This window comes from Lissotriton vulgaris, chromosome 2_1 (genome assembly GCF_964263255.1).
Source record: "Lissotriton vulgaris chromosome 2_1, aLisVul1.2, whole genome shotgun sequence".
NCBI lineage: Eukaryota > Metazoa > Chordata > Amphibia > Caudata > Salamandridae > Lissotriton > Lissotriton vulgaris.
In genome coordinates, this window is record NC_141687.1 from 1,295,146,227 (window position 1) to 1,295,165,350 (window position 19,124).

General features: G+C 43.4%; 1 protein-coding gene across 2 annotated transcripts in view; it reads right to left on the reverse strand.

Moving 5' to 3' along the window:
• The window catches only part of NCKAP5 (NCK associated protein 5), a 749,742-nt gene that overhangs the window by 217,155 nt on the left and 513,463 nt on the right, over window positions 1-19,124 (reverse strand). For both annotated transcript variants that reach the window (XM_086957062.1, XM_086957063.1), the window contains exon 6: window positions 1,400-1,468. In XM_086957062.1, coding sequence (XP_086813188.1) covers window positions 1,400-1,468 — 69 coding nt within the window. The remainder of the gene's footprint in view (window positions 1-1,399; window positions 1,469-19,124) is intronic.

The following is a 19,124-nucleotide window of genomic DNA, read 5'->3' on the forward strand; positions in this document are numbered from 1 at the left end:
AGGGGTAAAAAGCTGTTGAAGGATTGGGTGGACCTTTCCCATGAAGGGATCTATGGGCAAGGCACAAGGAATTACATTCAATTCTTTGAGCAATGCAGAGCCAGTGGAGATCCTTCAACCCCTGCCGGACTGATTGAGACCTGGGAAGGCCCAAAAGCATGCCTGCTGCCACATTTTGTACAACTTGTAATTTCTGGGTGGAAGACTTGGGGTAAACCCAGGTATAGTGAGTTACCATAGTCAAGGAGAGAACGAATGAGTGCCTGGATTACCACCCGCCTCGAAGTTTGAGGGAGCAGCGTCAAAATCTTGTGCAGCATCCGCAACAGATCAAAACAACTGGATGACATTTTGGTGGTCTGGACTACCATAGTCAGAGTGTCATCAATCCACATCACTAAACTTTTTATAACAGAGTTTTGCCATAGGGGGATCAAGGTGTGTAGGCCAATTCAGATTGTGTTAGGTAGGGGACATATTCAGAGCCGGACTGGCTGTAGCGAGCACCAGGCATTTTCCGGGTTCACCGGAAGAGTGGGGGCCGGTTTTGCACTGGCGGGGAGCGTTTTTGAAGCATTGCTGCATTATAAGCCGCCTGTCCTAAAAGATGCTTCAGAGTTTTCCACATACGACCACAATCCCCCTCTCTCCCTGACCCCCCCTTCTCCCCCCCCCCCCCCATGCGGTCAGTCTGGCTCAATTGTTCCCGAGGTTTTGCTCCACTGAGTTTAAGGTGGCATTTCTCATCCAGCTGGCTATCTGCTCCCAGCAAAGTCCAAGATTGGCACAGGAGAGATCAGAACCAGGCGTGAGTGAGTGCATCTGCAACCGCCCACACTAGAACCTTTTACCACATTCTCCACGAATGTACCTTCTCACAACACTCAACATCACCAGGGGACACAGACTAAAGCATCAGAAACACAACAATATTTTAACATATTTCCAGCTGTTTTACTACATTTTTCCAGGGCAATGCTCACCTACTTCTTTCACGGAACTACCTACCACAACGAGCAACACGTTCTAGAACTCCAGAGAGTCGGTTTGCATTTCGTTCGAGAAATTAATGTAGTTTTCAGACTTGGAATAGTTATTTCAAGAATGTTAGAGAGGTATTTGTTATAAAACTGGGAGCCAAGCTAGTATTTACCAGTGCCCTTAATTCACTGCAAAGTCGTAAACAGCTACTAAATAATAAAATGAGTTCAAACACCATGGGATTCATTTCAACTGGAGTTTGTACATTTTGACACAATTGTAGTGCATCATTTTAATTATGCAGCTTAAATCAACGTTTTATGTTTCTTGCACGACCGAACTGACATTTCGGTAGAGAAAGTATGGCAAAGAGGAGAGCACGAAAAAAAAACTGTTTGGACACACTGCGCCACCGTACCTCGTCAAGGCATCGCTCATACTGTTCTCTCTGGTTTTCATTCTCCAAAGCCAATGCTGAGTTCTCTGCCTGCAGTGAAATACAACAGCAACACAAATTAATCAAGGGATATCGTGTGCAACATGACAACTTGCTCGATATAGGAACAACCTGACCCAATCTGAATTGTACAACATGTTCAGTACACTGCTTATCTACCCGCTGCTGTATGCATCCTGGGAGGATTTTGCAAATATACATTCAGGCCTACAATATGTATAAGCAAACCAAGGGAGTTTAGAAATGCGGTCCCCACTACATACTAATTTTAAAGATGGTCTTGAAACACAATATTACCAAGGGTGGTTTAAATGAATTCCTTTGTTGTACCAGAGCATATGCGAAAATCCCTTTCAAAGCTATGTCACGGCTCATGGATTTTACAAGAGTATGGTTGTTATTCCATAAAAATCAGGTGGGAGCTCAAGTTCAAATAGGGGATTTGATACCTGAAGACTAAATCAAATGTAATTTTTAGACTGCAATAAGCGGGCTGTACAGAATATAGCCTCCACTCTGTCTTCATTTCTGAATGGTTCTCTCGCTACGAACATTTTAGATTAAGTAAGTCAACCTAAGTCTTTTGTGCACCACAAGTCTCTGAAAGTTTAAAAAGTATATGCTTATTTAATAGGGAGAATAAGTGCAATAGTAAGAGTCTTTCCAACCCATATCTCTTGTTAACAGCTAGGTCAAATTATGCAAAGATCCTGACTAACCAGCTGCTGGCGGTCTTCGATGACTTGGTTGGCCAAGGCCAAATTGGGTTTATACTTCGACGTAGCACCCGGCACTGTATCAGTCAAGTACATATATACCCTGTCTCGTATCAGAACGCTAGGAGGTCCAGCGACCCTTCTGCTGATAGATTTCTAAAAAGCGTTTAATGTATTTATCTCGATGCTGGTTGGGATGGGTCTTGGACATCGATTGCAAGCATATGTCAGGGTCCTCTAAGTGGGTGCTCGGGCCATAGTACGAGTTAATAGTGTTTTGTCGGGTGCCTTTCCTGTGAGAGGCATCAGGCAGGGGTGCCCCTTGTCTCCGCTTTTATGTGCACTTGCTATTGAGCTGCTGGCGTTGTGGATTTGCTGTGCACGCCCAGGTATGGGGCTTTAATTGAGGGTTGGAAGATCGCATAGCACTTTACGTGGACGATGTCCTCTTATTTATGCCCAAACGAGCTGAAACAGGACCCAGGATTCTTCAGCTCCTCAATCTTTTTGGGGAAGCGTCTGGGGTTCAAGTGAACTGGGGCAAATCTTTGCTAGTCCCTATAAATGTATACCGTCGGGTGAGGCCTGGCAATCTAGGAACCCAGTTCTTCGGGTTAGCTTTCAATACCTCGTGTGCATGTATCCTGGGAAATGGAGTTGACATGGAGTCTGAATCTCCCCCCGGTGGGGCGCAGGGCGAGGGAGGATCTTGGAAGACTGCTTAATCCCCCGCTTAATACCATGGGAAGGGGTGCTTTATATAGAATGATGATCCAACCCAGACTTCTCTAAGCCTTACAGAATTATTCCTTTCACATCCCACAAACTTGGTATGATTCAATCCTGACCAAGGGACATAGATTTATTTGGGCCTGAGGTGCCCCTAAGGTGGCCTTTGGGAAACGTACTCAGCTAACACATGATGGGGGCCTTGCCGTGGCTGATATTGGAGTCTATTAATGGGTGACACGACTTCTGCCTATTAAAGACTAGCTAATTGGAGGATGGGTCGACCAGGCATATAGAGGCAAACTAACCATTTTGGGAATAGATAATGTGCTTTAAGTTCTGTATGGTGCACCAATTCCCTCACATATCCCGGAGGTAACCCAGGTATCATTCAGGGTGTGGAGAGCAGCTTTTCAGGGGAAGGGAGACTCCTGTATGGGTGCACAGGTGATTGGCTCAGGTATCCACCCTGAAAGGATTCAAGTGATTCAAGTGGTAGGAAAATATTAGGATATCAAGAATTGGAGATGTGTGGGGCAGCCACCATATGAAATCTTTCCAACAACTCCAGACAGAATTTCAAATGCCACCCTCTCAAATCTACAACTCCGACATGCCCTACATTTATGTAATGCTGAGTTGCTGGATCTTCCCTAGCATAGCCCCTTCAAAATAGAATTCTTATGGGTCATTTGGGATAGGGCGGGGTATCAGAGATTAATAGATCCCTTGTGATACACTCGCCTACTTCATTGACTTTTCTGAAAGAAAAATGGGAGGGTTGGTTAGGGGTTCTGGATGAGGCAGACTAGCAAGATGCCTGAATGGCTCATCGCACTTTGGCAATTTCGACCAGGCTTCATTTTATCCAATTTAAATATCAACAGCATGCTTATATGACCCCTCTCAGCTTGTGGAATGCTGGTTTGATAGACTCCCCGTCATGCTGAAGTGTAAGAATCCCTCTGAGATTTTCTTCTATGTAGTGCGCCAATGTCCAGAGATACAAGGATTATGGGACAATGTGTTGATGATTGTATCTGCAGTGGTGGGTATGACAATCACCTCTGATTCGGATATAGCTTTGCTTGGTATCTTGGATGAGTTAAGGGTTTTAGGAGGACAGGACCCTGATTGGCCTGAGTATGCTATTAGCAAAGCAGGACATAACTTGCAATTGGACCCCTTATGTGGCCCCTTTGATCGAGATCTGGACCAAGAGGATGACCTGGTGCAGTAAACTGGAAGAAATTATTTATGAAGTCAGACGATCCCCCCGCAAATATGAAAAAATCTGGAAAAAATGGTGGAACTCCCATGGATTATCAAACTCGACGTCATCCGAGGGACCTGTTACAAGTATAGGGGGCGCTACCATGCTGTACCTGCTCCATATATATGTGTTATTGATGACATCATAAGTAATATCCTTTCTCTTGTACAAGGCAAATGTTTTGATGTTAACCTTTGAAATATCAATAAAAAACATCTCTATTAAAAAACCTAAAACAGAAACGCAATAGTTTCTTCCAAAACTGGAATGTCAGGTCAGCAAACTAAGGCACAACTGTGAGAAACATTTGTCTAGGTTGGGACAAATGCAATTACAATTGCGTCAAAAACCCATTGAAGTTTCAGAAAAAAATATTTGCGGCCCGTTTCCGGTCTCTGTTTGCTTTTAAATTTACGTATAAGCATGCTATTCTATTTTTGTAAATAAATGATTTAGATCCAATTATCTTTGTGTGGAGACATCTAAGAAATGGTTTTTACATGTGAATGGATAGCCACTCATGTTGCAATTACATTGTTTTGGGTCACATGGTGCCTTTTTGAAGAACTGACCTAAAGTCAAAAAATATCTGATGAAGAATATTCATGTTAGATGTGAGATAATTATTAAAGGTGCAACATTTTTAGTACAAAAACAAAATGGACTGATTTATGCTGTATTTTTTACTTATTAAGGCATTTTTGCTTGAGGTTCTTTGAAGAGTAAGGAAGTCAGAGTGTAGCATAGGACTTCCCATTGCAGATGAGAGAAAGAGTCACTTCTTTTGGGGTGGCAAACAACATAGAAGAATTGCCTCTAGGTTGTAAAATGAAAGGGATCACTGACAGAATATTGAGGACAAAAACATTTTGTGGACAGACTATCATGTCAAAAATATTGAGGATCAAAATTTCGAGAAGGAAAGTGCAAATAGGTGAGAATAGATTTACTATTCTTAACTCCACATCTATGTAACGTGAAGATATATATATATATACTAAAAGTAAGCTTAAGATGTGGGAGAGACTAAGCAAGAAAGAAATCAATAAGTGGTGGGAACTAATTACATTGAAAAAATACATTGAAGTGAAAAGGGTCCCAAGAGGACTACGGATCTCACTAATGCCTAGCCAACAAGATGTGTCGGATGAATTACTGAATGAATGGGGTGAATATATATTAGAATCATCTTTGGGACTAATCAAAATCCTGATAAAACACCTGGAAGTCTCACTAACCAAAATAAAGGAGGAATTGGCAGATTTGGAGAAAGAACTAGCGCTTTTAGAACTCACCCCAGAACAAACAAAGTTCAAGGAAGAGTTGGAAAAGTATGTAAACAAACATGAAGAAGTGGTAAGAAACCGCAAGCAATCTAAATTTCAAAGAGATGAAGAGGATTACACCAATGGATGTATCTTTACATATGCCAGAAAATTTGATATTTTCAAAAAACAACGCAAAGGTCTTAATAAACAAAGTTCATCAAGTGCGACATCATTGACCTCCACTGGAACAAGTGAAGATGGAGCGCAGAACCCAGATCCAACTAACAAGGATTTTTTAGGAGATATGAGACTGGTATTAGAACAAAGGACATGGGAGTTCAATCAAAACCAAAGTATCAGAGGAAGAGGTCAAGGGCGCAGATGGGTACCCAGATCAGGAACATCACAAAAAAAACAACCAGAAGGGGACAAAGGAGAAAAAAATGGATCAGAAACGATAGGTACAGAAACGAGATCAATGCGTCAGAAGAGGGGCAAATAAACAACACAATACAAGATGATTTAGTGGTTTTGAACCTGTCTCACAGAAACATCAATGAACATGAAACATCTTTACTAAAAAGAGGGATAACATTCTGTCCATCAGAATCAATGGATATGGCACAGACAAGAATAGATATATATAAATATATCAGAAAAATCAAACTCATGAAAACCTTTGAGGAAAATGAAAAAATGGCAACATATGTAAAGAATAAAAACCAAAAACGAACTAATGAATCCAGCACAGAACAAAGTTTAACCTCGGGGGATTTACCGGCTTTGACAGTACTTACCAACTTGGACACAGATAATGAGGGGGATAATATCTCAGAATCGCAAACAGTTCACCAAAAGGGCGCAGGATTAAGTGGGATGAAAGCCCCCTCTAAATTCTATCCCCAATTGCCTCAAGGGAACAAGATTGACCTATTTCAAGAGGCCATTGTCAAAGATATCTACAAAATCAAGGGATTCAAGTATAAAGACAATCTATCAAAAGACGAAAGAACTGCTTTGAACAACTTAAAAGATGACAAAACAATAACTATAAAATCAGCCGATAAAGGCGGGAATATTGTCATTCTAAACACAACCGACTACATGGCTGAAGCGCATCTACAGTTGGACAACAAAAAATATTACAGAAAATTAGAATCAAATCCAACGAAGATATTCAAAGAGAAATTGGATCAAAAACTTCAATTATGGAACAGCCAAAATCTAATTGACATGGATGAAAAGAAATTTTTGTGCACAGACCATCCGAAAATGGCCACAATCTACTTTCTTCCGAAAGTGCACAAGAACCCACTAAAACCACCAGGGAGACCCATTGTGTCATCGAAGGGGTCCCTCATGGAGCCAATTGCAAATTACATTGATTTCTTTCTTTTGCCGTTTGTTACCAGCTTAAGCTCTTACCTACGTGACACAACAGACCTATTGAAACATCTAGAGGACCTCCCATGGCAAACTAACTACCTACTTATAACAATGGATGTTGTGTCTTTGTACACAAATATTGATAACGACATCGGATTGAATGCTTGCGCTTTTTTCTTAAAAGAACGGGATATCCATTTAAACCAACACAATCAGATGTTGATTGACATGGTGGAGATGTGCCTTACCCAAAATGTGTTCTTATTCGGAGATGAAATTTACCAACAAATCCATGGCTGTGCCATGGGTTTCTCATTCAGCCCAGCATATGCATGTCTCACTATGGGGTGGTGGGAGCAACAAATTGCATGGCATACTGACAATGATATCTATGTAGAAAAGGTAGCAAAATGGATAAGATACATAGACGATCTTTTGATAATTTGGGAAGGAACGGCCTGTGAATTTGAGAATTATTTCCAAATTCTGAATTCCTCAACTTCAAACATTCGCTTTACGTATCACATCAGTAAAGACAGAGCAATTTTCCTGGATACGGAAATCTACATTCAAGACAACAAAGTGGAGACAACGCTCCATAGAAAAGATACGGCTACTAATTCAATCTTACACTTTGACAGCTTTCACAAACCTTCTGTCAAGGAGAACATACCGTATGGGGAGTTCTTAAGGGTACGAAGAATTTGCTCAGAAGAAAAAGAATGGAAATCAAAAAGTAAGAACATGGCGCAGAGGTTCAAAACCAGAGGATACCATAAAGCTATCATTGAAAAAGGGTGGCAAAGAGCGAACCAGAAAAAACGAGAAGATGCCTTGATAACTAAAAAATCAGCAATAAACACCACCCAGAACAGAGTACCTAATGAAAGAAAAGTGAGATTAATTCTGGACTACACGAGAGAATCAAAACAAATTGTCAATACTCTCAGAAAGAACTGGAAATTACTGCAACTAGATCAAACTGTGGGCAAAATAATGGGTAATCATCCATTAGTTACATATCGTCGAGCCAAGAACCTAAAAGATAGGTTGATACAGAGCCATTTCCAGGATAAATCTAAAAAGAAAAAGGGCATTCAATGGATGAATACAAAAGGCTTTATCAAATGCCAACGGTGTAAGGTCTGCCAAATTGCCATAAATAAAAAAGAAGTGAACTTACCCAACAACAAATTGTGGAAGATCAACCAGTTGATAGATTGTACAAGCACCCACGTAGTATATGTGATCGAGTGCCCATGTGCTTTAAAATACATCGGGAGTACGAAGAAACAATTCAAACTACGTATCCTTGAGCACATCAGAGCGACAGTGAATAAAGACAAAAATAACGCGGTCGCCAAACACATGGAATTAATGCACAATAGTGACTGGAAACTCTTGAAGACATATGCATTGGAATGTGTCTTACCACATGAAAGGGGCGGGGATCAAGAGAAACAACTCAGATGCAGAGAATCGAGACAAATTCTCAATTTCCGAACAATGAGCCCCTGGGGTCTTAATCAGAGCGAGGAGCTTTATGTACATTTATGATGATGTGAACAATATGAGAACTGTTTGTGTATTGAATTATTTTTCTTTGGTAACAAGATACAGAGTCTAACAGAATTTTAAGAATTTACAGATGTGAGTGGATAATGTAGTTGGAATAACCTGTAACAGCGTATTTGTACAGTTGGCAGTAGGGATAACCAGATCAGGTATTGTTTGAATATAAAAGATCTATATGAATTAATAATAGGGTCTACCACAGGATCTAGAATTTAGTGCGGGGACTAAAATAGACAAAATGGTTTCCAAATATAATTAAGATATGACGTCTAGCCCACTAGAGGGCTTTATTGAGTTGAAATTTAGATAACATGCTCACCAGAGAGCTAAATTTCATTTTTCCTGTCATAATTAATTTGCCCACCAGATGGCACTCTTAATTCCCGGTGTTTGACGGTCTCCGTGTGCTTTAACATAAATGACCAATGAGTAACAATGATCCTTCTGTGTGCAAACAGTTTGAAATTACCTGAGAATTGCAATATTAACAGAATATAACACACTTTTGTTTACAAATTATATCGCTGTTTCCTATAAGACACACTCTTTTTGTGACAAAAACTACATTTCCCAAGCTACTTCCTGAATTTGGCAGGAAGTGATGTCAGTTTTATGAGTTTGAGGCGGTTGTTTCTAAATACAAATTGGAACTGTAACATTGTATCCCTACCGTGATCAAGCAACAGTGGGTTGCGAAACGCGTTGGTGCTGTGTGATGCATGCTGCTTCCTGATAAATAAACCGTGACGATTTGGGAAAGAACTCCTGTGTTGTGTGCTGACTTGCGCTATCGACGGATAGCTTTTGGTGAATTTAAGAAAGCGGGGCTCTGCTTTGAAGTCAGCACCGGTGGATGAGCGCCGTTGGACTACAGTTTGTTCTGAGCCATACTTGTGGATATATATATATATATATATATATATATATATATATATATATATATATATATATATATATATATCAACAAGGTGTATATATATGTGGAGTTAAGCATAATAAACTTTGCTTTCCCACAGAAACGTACCTTTACGATATTCTTTTTTTTTAATTTATTTTTTATTGATTTTATATGGGAAAACAAGTCTGCTCAACAGGAGCCCATTACAATTTTTATGCATCACTGATATACAAGTAAAATACAACCGGGAAACACACAGTTCACTAATCACCATCTTAGTCAGTGGAAAAATAAGATGAGTATACGTTAATATTGTAAATAAGCAGAATCTCTAGTCTTAAGCATAATGAGTTCCCTCTCCAACATTACCCGTGGATGGGAGAGTATCATCACCCATTTCATCCAGCCTATAGTACGCCCGCCACCGTCCCCAGATTTTTTTTAATTTACGGGGGCATCCCCTTCTACAATACAGCACCTTCTCAGAAGCCATATAGAGGTCCATCCCACACGCCACTCAAGTAAAGAGGGTGTCTCCAATACCCCCCAGTACCTTGCAACAATCCTTTTGGCCACGATCAGGCCCAGTGCACTAAAGACTTGTTTATCCCAGGGGAGGTCCTCAGCTCCTTCACAATAATCTTGCCCTCAATATTCTTGGCATCTATACTTTGTCCACACAATATTTTGGACTCAATATTTTATCCAAACCCTAATGGCCCCCATTATCTGGTTAACAAACTGAAAAGGTATCATCCCTCCAGAACCCTCCGGTCAACCAATAAAAATCTTCTAACTATTTCGAAAATCCACACTGTTAGAAACGGCAAAGATCCTTCTCCTGTCTTGCCCCCACTTTGTGGAACACACTGCCTCTGCATCTTCGCACAGAGATCGACCACAAAAGTTCCATGAATCTCTTAAAACCTAGCTATTCTTAGACTATTTTCCCTTTCAGCTTGTCCCCCCTCTTCTCTTCTTTTCCCGTTTTCTGAGTCAGGCTAGCGCTTTGAGACCTCAGAGTGATTATATGAGCTTAACAAGAACCAATACATTACATAACATAATAAAAGATGCTACTATCACCAAGCTCGATGGCACTACTCTTATCCTCTCTACAAGACTTAACACTGAGGCAACAATGTCCAGTCTTGCTGTGCAATACTGCAGGGAACGCGTATGCCCCTGGAATAGGTAGTTCGCAATATATCAAACCAGAGTTAATATTTACGTGTTCCGGTAAACACCGCAAACACTACTTCCCAGCACCAAAGCCAAAATCTCCAGAACTTGCTATCAAAATAATCAATGAAGCAGCTTTTAAAATATGACCACCATCAAAAGATCCCAATTTGCTACGGAAACTCGTCAATGCCCAGCCAAGCAGTGAGAGGAAGGGAGGGTGTGCGGCTGACGGAGCGTAGCCGACATAGTATCATGCTGTGAAGAAGAAAAGGCAATGGGGTTTAAAGGCCAGGTGTCAAGCTGAAAATCAACAAGCATCTCAGAATCCTATGAAGGTATCACTGAAGAAGGTCAAGCAGAACAAAGTTATGACATGAACTTTAAAAGGACTGGCGGACTGTGAGGACGCCGGTTGCCATGTGCATTTTCTTGTTATTCATAAGAAACCATTAGTCTCTTTATAGAAAGGTTTATTGATCGACACAGACACTCATTTGTCATGCCCGTACAGTACATTAGAAGCTGTCCAAGTACTTCAAATGCACTCAGCATTTTTTTCTTCATGTTTTTAGCCTACAGTTTAATAAGCATTTGTGATCTCAGGGCTTCAGATCTAGAACATAAGCCTAGTAGCAGTAAATAGCAGAAAATTATAGGGCTGAGGTATATAAAATGAACTTCCGTAGTTTTTTTTATTACAACTGTTGTCAATTGCTGCAATTATTTATTTATTATCAGTTTTCTGTAGTGTGGACTGGACCCGCAGAGTGTCAGAGAGCTTTATACAATACTAGATTTCCAGTTACAGATTAGCAGAGTTTCCATATTTTAAAAGAGCTTACAAATCGCGGAAAACATAATATTCATATATATATATATATATATATATATATATTTAAATAACATATTCACAAAAAACAAAGCCACGAGTGTTGTCATAAATGATGTAATTTCAGATGTTATTGGTGATGTTATCAATAATGTCATAGAACAGGGAAGAGGTGTGGCGCAAAGGCCTGTGTGGCAGTTTCCGAAACACAAGGGCTCACGGTTCGATCGCCGGAGGCAGGTTAGCCCAGCACCAGGTGGCTCTGGGCAATAGCTCACTTAATCTTCCCGACGGCCCCATGCGCCTTGACTCCCTCGGGTAATTTTTCACGCTTTACAAATACTGGTATTATTTTATGAGTCACATAATACGTAAGGGTATGAACAGTAAATGCAGAGGGAGCAAGGTATAGTAACTTCAGTGAGCTTCTATAACCGGGGAATTACAGAGGGTTTTTGAGTTTAAAAGGCTGCCTTTTCACTGACATTTTTACCTAACGCCATTCAACACTCGGAAAAGCATGGTTCCTTTCAAAATAAATGCTGAGATGGTGCTAAAAAATATACCATTAGGATGGCCAATGAGGGAAAATGAGGATCACAAAAAACACCTCTAAACAGAATGTATGACTTTCCTTATGTAAGTAGCAGCTAGTTTGTCATTTGTATACACCAAACTCGGGTTGCCTTTAAAGGGCATTCTCTTGAGTCAGGTTAACCCCTTCTACGCTGATGACGAGCTGGGCTCGTCATGGCGTAGCCCGCTCGCACGCTGATGACGAGCCCAGCTCGTCACGTAACATGCGGTTTTAAAAAACTCAGCGTACGAGCGGAATTCCGCCCGCACGCATGCGGTTAAAATACTATTTTACGGCAAACTACTCTAAATTTTGGAGTCAGTAGCATGGTTGCCATTGAAAGTAAGTTAATGCCCACCCTCATTATTTCTCTTGATGATTTTGATGTGAGAATGTTATACTTTCGACTTCCATCTCATTATACACGTGAGTGTATTTCATTGCCGTAGATAGGGCTGCTGGTGGGCAGAAGAGACATTGCTATGACATAGGCCTGCAACACAAGAAGTCTGAAACCCAAGCACATATGTTAAAACACAAACTTGCACAATCAATTCTACATCTGCAGGTGTCAAAATAAAAATGTTGTAAACTGGTCAGAATTTACTGAATATGCAACTTTTTTAATTACTTACAAATTTGTATTAAATGTAAATGTATTTAAGCAAGGCAGCTCTTGTCGTAATGGAATGCTTAACAAAGTAAAAAATGCTAATACATCAAGAATGTCACAAATTAAGAATGCTGTTTGCCAAAATTCCGAATCGAAGTTGTAAAACTGGGGTCAGCAAACCTTCAGATGTGACAAGATATCTACGACATGATAGGTAAACATGTCAATAGAGGTAGGTGTGATTCCATGATTAAAATAATGTGGGTTGCTGCACTGTTACAGTTGACTAGTGCTGTACAGCTGCTACTTTCTCAGTAGGCATTGTGCCTTTGCTGGAGAACATAAATGGAATTGTGCCAGACTGATTGATGCAAGCAATGAGGATATATTGGCCCATAGTCCTGCTAGTTCATGGTGCCAACATAAGTACGCCTAAACATGAGAAGGTAACAAATGGAATGGGCAACCTCAGAACATGACAATCCTTATTCATGGTAACAGATCTAGAACCTTTTCACCAAGTCACTAGTGCATACCCAGAGACATACACAAGAAATACACGAAGAGGCATTCCACTATTTATTGAACCATTGTGATTCTAGTGTAAAATATATGCGCTGCAGTGATTAAAAGACAGAAGCAGATGAAAGCGAATAGTACTATGAGAACAGTGAAAAGGATAAGCAATTCCACCATTGTGCTGAAGCAGTATATATATGCGGGCATATAAGTATTGTGTATTGGCAACTCAGACTATGCACTCCTTAACCTAGTTGCCTAGGGCGGGTGATCTACCAAACAATCCCCTACTGGATGATCTACCTCCACCATTAACTGTGAGTGAATGTGTTCATGTTCTCGTCTTGGTCATAAGTTGGACATCCCTCATTGCAGAGGATAAACAGGAATCACCTGGGCTGAGACTCTGACAAACAGAAACCTCGCTGTGACAGCAGAGTGCTCCTCTTACTTAAACACGGAAGTGCGCATGAATATATAATAACAGCGTATATACTTCCCGGCCGAGGCCTCAGCCAGGCTGACATTGTCTTGTTGTGATAGCTGTGTCGCCATACAGACGAACAACAAACAACCCCATTTGCACAATGTACGTTTAGACCTTATACTAATGTTCAAGGTCCCGTGATAGTGTACCTATGAACTGAAAATGTAAGCATGTGGTTTCAGAGAAACTAATCCTGCACCTTCATTCAAGCAAATGTGTGTCAAAAGTCATCGTGTAAAAAGAAGGCAACTTAAGAAATGTGTGCATGTAAAATGGCAGTGTTTCTTCCCAGTCTGACCCAGCCATGTGACACTGGTGATGGAGTTTCTGAGCTGTAATTGGAAAAACTCCCTTGTGGCCAGTAATCAATCACAGTCTACGGTAGTGACTGACATTGTAATTGACCTCTTTCTTCTCCTACCGCTAATATTATCTACCTTAACTCTAAAAATTCTTCCCGTTTTATGAGCTGTCTTAAATACAAATGAGGCCTCTTATGAAGGTTTCATTAGGAAAAATAAAGCCGATTAGAATGACTGAGCACTAAGTGCAAGGGTTTTCAGACATAATGCCATTTCGCTAGCTGGGTTCTCTCTGCCCCTTAGTAAGATGGGTATTTTTGAAGCCAGTGGTTGCAAATGGGCACTCTCTTGAGTACTACTGCTGTAGTGCTGTAATTATCAGATGGTGGTTTCCTGCAGTTCCCATAATGTAGCCTTGGTCCTGGTGCGTAGACAGGCTTTACAAAGAAAAAAAAGCTGTTAGCATGAACTGCATCCATCAAAATTGTAAAAGAGAAAAAATGTGTCAGAAGCATATCATACCTGAATACAGAATTTCAAGCATCTTGCCATATCACCCTGTGTGCAGGAACTGTGTTCCACATTTTAGTTGTAATCTTTTTTGGAGGAAGAACAATTATATCATCGGTGCAGGGGAAAGTTCAGCACACAGGGCTGGCTTTACCGCTGATGGCACCCAATACGACAGTGTCTGTTGGCGCCCCCCAGTGACCACCTCTGCCATGGATTCCCTCACTACCACCCTTTAACAGTGCCCCTCAAGTCTTCAAAACCACTTTCTCTCTCAGATGCATTTAATTCGTTTTATAGCACCACTCATACCAGTGTAGGGTGTCAGAGCACTTTACACCACACACACATTACACAGAGACAATCAACCATCCATGTGTAAATCAGTGTATAGGAAATGTTACTTACACAAGGTGTAAGTCACGTCATCCATATTAGTAGGCAGTATAGTTTAAGAGTGCTTGGTCTGGAGAAGCACAAACTGAGAATTTAAAAGCGTAACACCATGGTTGAAGGTTCTACCCCTTTTGCAACATTAGCATAATGGAAAACGGGAAAACATCATAACGCTTTAATCTATACCTTGCAGTCTGCATGTAGCTCTTTGATGACAGTTAATATCTCACTTTCAAGATTGTAACTTATAAACTGCAAGCAATAAAAGTATCTCTCTGACAAAAGCAATAACCCACTGTATGACTGCATGGTACATATTCTTTGCAGCAGGCATATTAACCCTATGTGCTACCTTATGATGAGTCAAAACTTCAACTAGACAAAAATCCGATCTCTCTTCAGCAAGAACATTAATCAAAGGAGTTATCTTGACATTTTTATTGTTGCCTGAAAATTGCTGGAGGCAAAGGACATGGCAGCAGATGCTTTTAAAACGATAATGGACTTGCAAATAGGTTTCCTCGCCTAAAGTCAGTGCCCGGTGCGGTGGCACCGGTCTTACCACCATAGAGCAGGCCCTGACGGTACATAGCTCCTGCATGTGCATATACTGTAGCTAGCTGCAGTGCTCTAGGAACATGGGTCACTTTAGAGAGTGCAAAATAGGAATACAGAAATAGAGTCTGTGTTTGAGCATTGTGTAGTCACATTTCTTAGGTAGGAACATCTCGTATCCGATGAAGCCATCATGCAGGACCAATGCAATTTGTGGTGCATATGCGTCCCTTAGTATGTGTGCGTCAGAACATGTTTTTAAGGGTCATTCTGTAATGGGTGCAGTGTACCGGGAATGGCACAAGGTCTAATGTCTGATGTACCCTGGCAGTGGTGTAAAATTAAATAATATGCAACCCCTAACAGAATGTGGTGAAGGGCCTTGAGACTTGTCCAAGCTGCAGGTAAGCGCAGCGATGGCATTCTTGAGTCGTGAACTTGCACATGGCACTGATTGTTGTGTTCAATTCATTTCGTTTTGGGCAGTATTATTTTGTTTGTAAATAAATATATTCCTCTTTACTTGGCTTTCTCAACGGGTATCATTTGGCTTTGTCTTCGGAGAAGCCTTTGAAAATTCCAATGCTAACCTTCGGTTTGGAAATTGGTTAACAGAATTCTCACTCCACTCATCCATAAATGGCGGTCACTATCTTCAAAACAATTGACACCATTCCACCATTCCAATACACTGTCATATTGAAACTAGTGGTTTCATGAAAAAAACTCTCAAATTAAATGCTCACATATGAAATAAAAAAACTAAAGTTGCCGACTCATGCATTAGTTTTGTCATTTACATGCACATGCTCGCAGACACACAAACACACATATGGATGCACACAAATGCAAGAAAGCACACAATGCCATCTGTACTCACCTAACCAAAGGGGACCATGCACCATTTAATGGAATGTAGGAATGTGGGATAATTGTTCTTCTTAAATATGTATGCCCCAAAACAGTTTTGGATTGAACTCTAACAAAACAGGGATTCGTGCAACTGAAACGTCAATCTCTCTTAGCCTAAGCTCTGGGACACACTTGAATAATCTGTTTTCTTAGCTAGACATTTTGGTGCCCTTTTCAAGCTTCAGTCAACTTTTAAACGCTATTGTACAATCATTACTTTTCCAACCACGAACAGTGACATATTTCATATTTTATCCAGTGCTTACTTTGTAAAAAGTTAAGTGCGAGGGCCCCCATCAGGAGGCCACTGCTGCCTACGCCATCAATTGCCCCCGTGAGTGCTACCTGTAGTAACGTAAGACACGGTCTAGTGTCTCAGTTCTTTCTGTAACTGCACACCTAACACCCACCCACCACCAGGCGTCACAGGTCATGTGACACTGGCCAATAAAGGGGCCGAGCGCTCGTGCTCTGGGCCCATTCACCCATCTGTTACCACTGTGTCGGTGTCTGCCTCATTGTGTGCTTGCTGCGTCATGAGGGCCTAGCGCCCCTCACCTCAGGATCACGACAATGGCGACGAGGCGGAGCTGTGCCCAGCGTGCCACAGCTACATGAAAACATCGTGGGGGAAGAGGAGAGAGCTGAGAGGCGACGTCGCGCCCCCCTCCCCCACAGGATCGGCGCCGGCCTGCAGTGAGGTCCGCGGGGCGTGTGCCTTGCCCCGGGCCTGGATGCCGGTTGAGGTGACTGAGAGCCCACCTCGCACCTCCAGCCTGCAGGAAGAAAGAGCGGACTGCCCAGTGCCCACCTGAGACGGCCGCGGAGCAGTGACCCCACGGAGAGGTACACCGGCCGGGCGGAGCCCACTCGCCACGACCGCGACAGAGCGACAGGCCCACCGGCCGAAGGTGAGCCCCAGGGGCGAAGTGACTTTCATTAACTATGCCCAATTATAAGCAGGACCAGCGGAGCCCAACCGCGGCCTGCCCGAGTCGTCCCCTGCCCCCGCCGCGTGTGTGACTGGAAGCGGCGGGGCACAGAGACTAATGGCTGCGTGAGGAAGCGCGGCCGGACCCGCAACACCCGTCAACAACGAGGGGGAGGGAGCGGAGTAGCTAACCGCCTCCCGACCCCCCTCGCGACGTGATCAAGACCAAGCGGAGCCCACCCGCGGCCTGCCGGTGACATCCCCACCGAAGAAAGACTCTGCAGCGCCAGCGGAGCTCACCCGCGGCCTGCCGACGGCACCCCCGAGCGGATAAGAACTGCAGAGCCGGCGGAGCCTACCCGCGGCCTGCCTCAAGCACTCCCGCTGTGGGCTGAAGGGAGAGAGTAGCGGCCGCCAACCCGTGCCGCCGTGAAGGAGAGAAGTGAAGTCCTCCGGCCCGGGAGACTGCCTACGTGTGCCCTGAGAAGTTGCCATTGGCGCAGAGGTAGGAGAGAGCAGCCTCCGGCGCAAGTGTCCCGCACAACCCAGCCCGAGGAAAGGAGGTGAATTCCTCAGCGCGACCCTCCCCCACCAACAGCGTGAAAGGCACTCACCCCAGCAATCCGGGGAAGTTCTCCTGCAAGGTCCGGCTGCACACGAGTGCTCCCACGAACCTCCGGACATCTCTGCAGCTCTGGGGAGGGCCTCGAAGACAGCCTCATCCCAAACAGCTATCCATTCCGTTGACCCAGGGACGCCCAAGCAGGCAGCGCGGTCCCCTCGCCATAAGGAAGAGGCTGGAACTGAAAGCACAGTACGAGTGCAGGCAACACTGCCATCTAGCGGTCAAAGGAGGAAATCGCGCCCACACAATAAAAGACTGTAGCTGCAACAATTACACAGTGACACGAGCTAGCAAGCAGCTGTGTGCCAGAATCAAAGTAATGCAGCACCTGACTTAAGGACAAAAGCACCAACGAACTGCAGCAAGGGACAAAAGACACACACATGCACGAATGCAACCCAGTACCTGCAACAGGAGGACATTGATAAGTGAAGGTGCAGGGATGCGCCAGCACCACAAGACAGCACAGTAGCTGTTGCCGCCAGCAAGCGCCAAGCACTTCAGGACAGCACAGGATCGGCGCAGGAACGCGCCAGAAAGGCATAAATACGCCAAGCACGCAAGAGCACCAGGAGCAGGAGACAAAACGGAGGCGCAGACCACCTGACGCACAGGGGACAAGCAGAGACCAACTGCCAGCGGAGCGGCACCTGATGGCCACAGGTTGTCGTTGCAACAGCAGGGAAGAAACTGCAGTTCCGTCACCACGGGAACAGAACAGAGGTCCCAAGACTCCCCAGCAAGCAAGTACGACACAGGGAGGAAGCGCGACGACCGTCAACGCTGCTCCAAGGTCCCAGAAGAAAAGCAAGCACACCCGTGACGTAACGGGGAGCTGACCTAACACAAAGAAGCTTGGAGTGGCGGTGTAACCCTCCGCACAGAAATGCAGCACAGGAAGAGCGCGGAGCGAAGAGTGACCCAATTGAAAACAGCGAAGCGTGAGGACTCACGCAGAAGACCACCCCGTCTGGTCGCAGAGAAGGAAAAAACCGACCCCTCAGACGGTTGCACGAAGAACACAGACAGTCACAAACGTGCCACACTCAAGAAGCCGGCCAGCCAGATGGCTGCACCAAAAGCTGACCCACCGGCGGTCGCTAAAGGAGGTGACCGAAGCAAGAGTCAACAAACCGTAACACAGCAAGTATCCCACAAGAGGACCCAAGATAGCCTGCCAGCATCGGCAGAGTGGACCGGCAGAGGTCCAAGAAGTTCGAACACCAAGACACAGTCCACGATCAGCGACTAACGAACTTCGACAACCACAAAATCAACATGTAACGTCTAAAGAGAGAGAAGATCGCAACGCCCGGTCCAGTCACAGACTGACGAGAGAAGACAGTGTCCGTGAACCAGGACAGGACCGGATGGAAGCAGGTGGAGTGCACGCTGCCTGG